The sequence below is a fragment of the Branchiostoma belcheri genome, unplaced genomic scaffold (assembly GCF_001625305.1).
Source record: "Branchiostoma belcheri isolate BF01 breed outbred unplaced genomic scaffold, Haploidv18h27 scaffold7, whole genome shotgun sequence".
NCBI lineage: Eukaryota > Metazoa > Chordata > Leptocardii > Amphioxiformes > Branchiostomatidae > Branchiostoma > Branchiostoma belcheri.
This window is the reverse complement of record NW_017804353.1, coordinates 5,961,929-5,962,607: the sequence shown is the minus strand read 5'-3', so window position 1 is coordinate 5,962,607 and position 679 is coordinate 5,961,929. Positions and strand designations below refer to the sequence as shown.

At 38.1% G+C, this 679-nt stretch overlaps 1 protein-coding gene across 1 annotated transcript in view; it reads right to left on the bottom strand.

The window, feature by feature from the left end:
* Positions 1-312: 312 nt before the first annotated feature.
* LOC109484407 (dual oxidase maturation factor 1-like) overlaps positions 313-679 on the bottom strand; it is an 11,526-nt gene continuing 11,159 nt past the window's right edge. Inside the window, exon 9 of the mRNA XM_019787654.1 lies at positions 313-321. Within this exon, the coding sequence (XP_019643213.1) occupies positions 313-321 (9 nt within the window). The remainder of the gene's footprint in view (positions 322-679) is intronic.

Genomic DNA, 679 nt, shown 5'->3' with positions numbered 1-679 from the left:
TTCACCTCGTTCTTGGACGACACGTTCCCGCATTCCAGCAGACCGAAACCTGGAGACAAAATGAGAGAAAGAATTGAACCGCGACGGGGGCTGACATCGTCTACCAGATGCCTTTAACCCAGTGTTGACGTCACACTTGAAAGAAGCCACGTGACAAGCTTCACAGGGTCAGTCTACTGAGGAAGACCAGAGTGACTGTTCGAAAGCTCTTGGTGAGAGAACTTTTTGTGTTGGACCAAAAGTTTTAACTCGAGAGAGAGAATGGTTTATTCAATATAGAAAAAAAAACAACTTTGCAGCACCAGTGCTTAATTACGGTTTCTGTACACAAATACGTACATGTAATTCAAATGCTAGACCTATCAGCATTATACATTACAAACAAGAGTTCCGAGATCTCATACCTCCATGAAATATGGGCTTGACATGTAAATGTTAATTTCTTCTTTAATTATGCAAATTACCTCCACATTAACATAATACATGCATCGTGATGTTAACTTTTGATTAACTTACACATGTACCAAGTATGAAATTCCCATCATTTACCACTAAGGAGTCATAGAATTTTCGCATTAATTATGCAAATTAGGTCATCATTTGCATAATTGGTATCTGGTGATGTTCCATCTGCCATAGATTACATACTAGTACATTACATGTATGAAAGTACTATAAT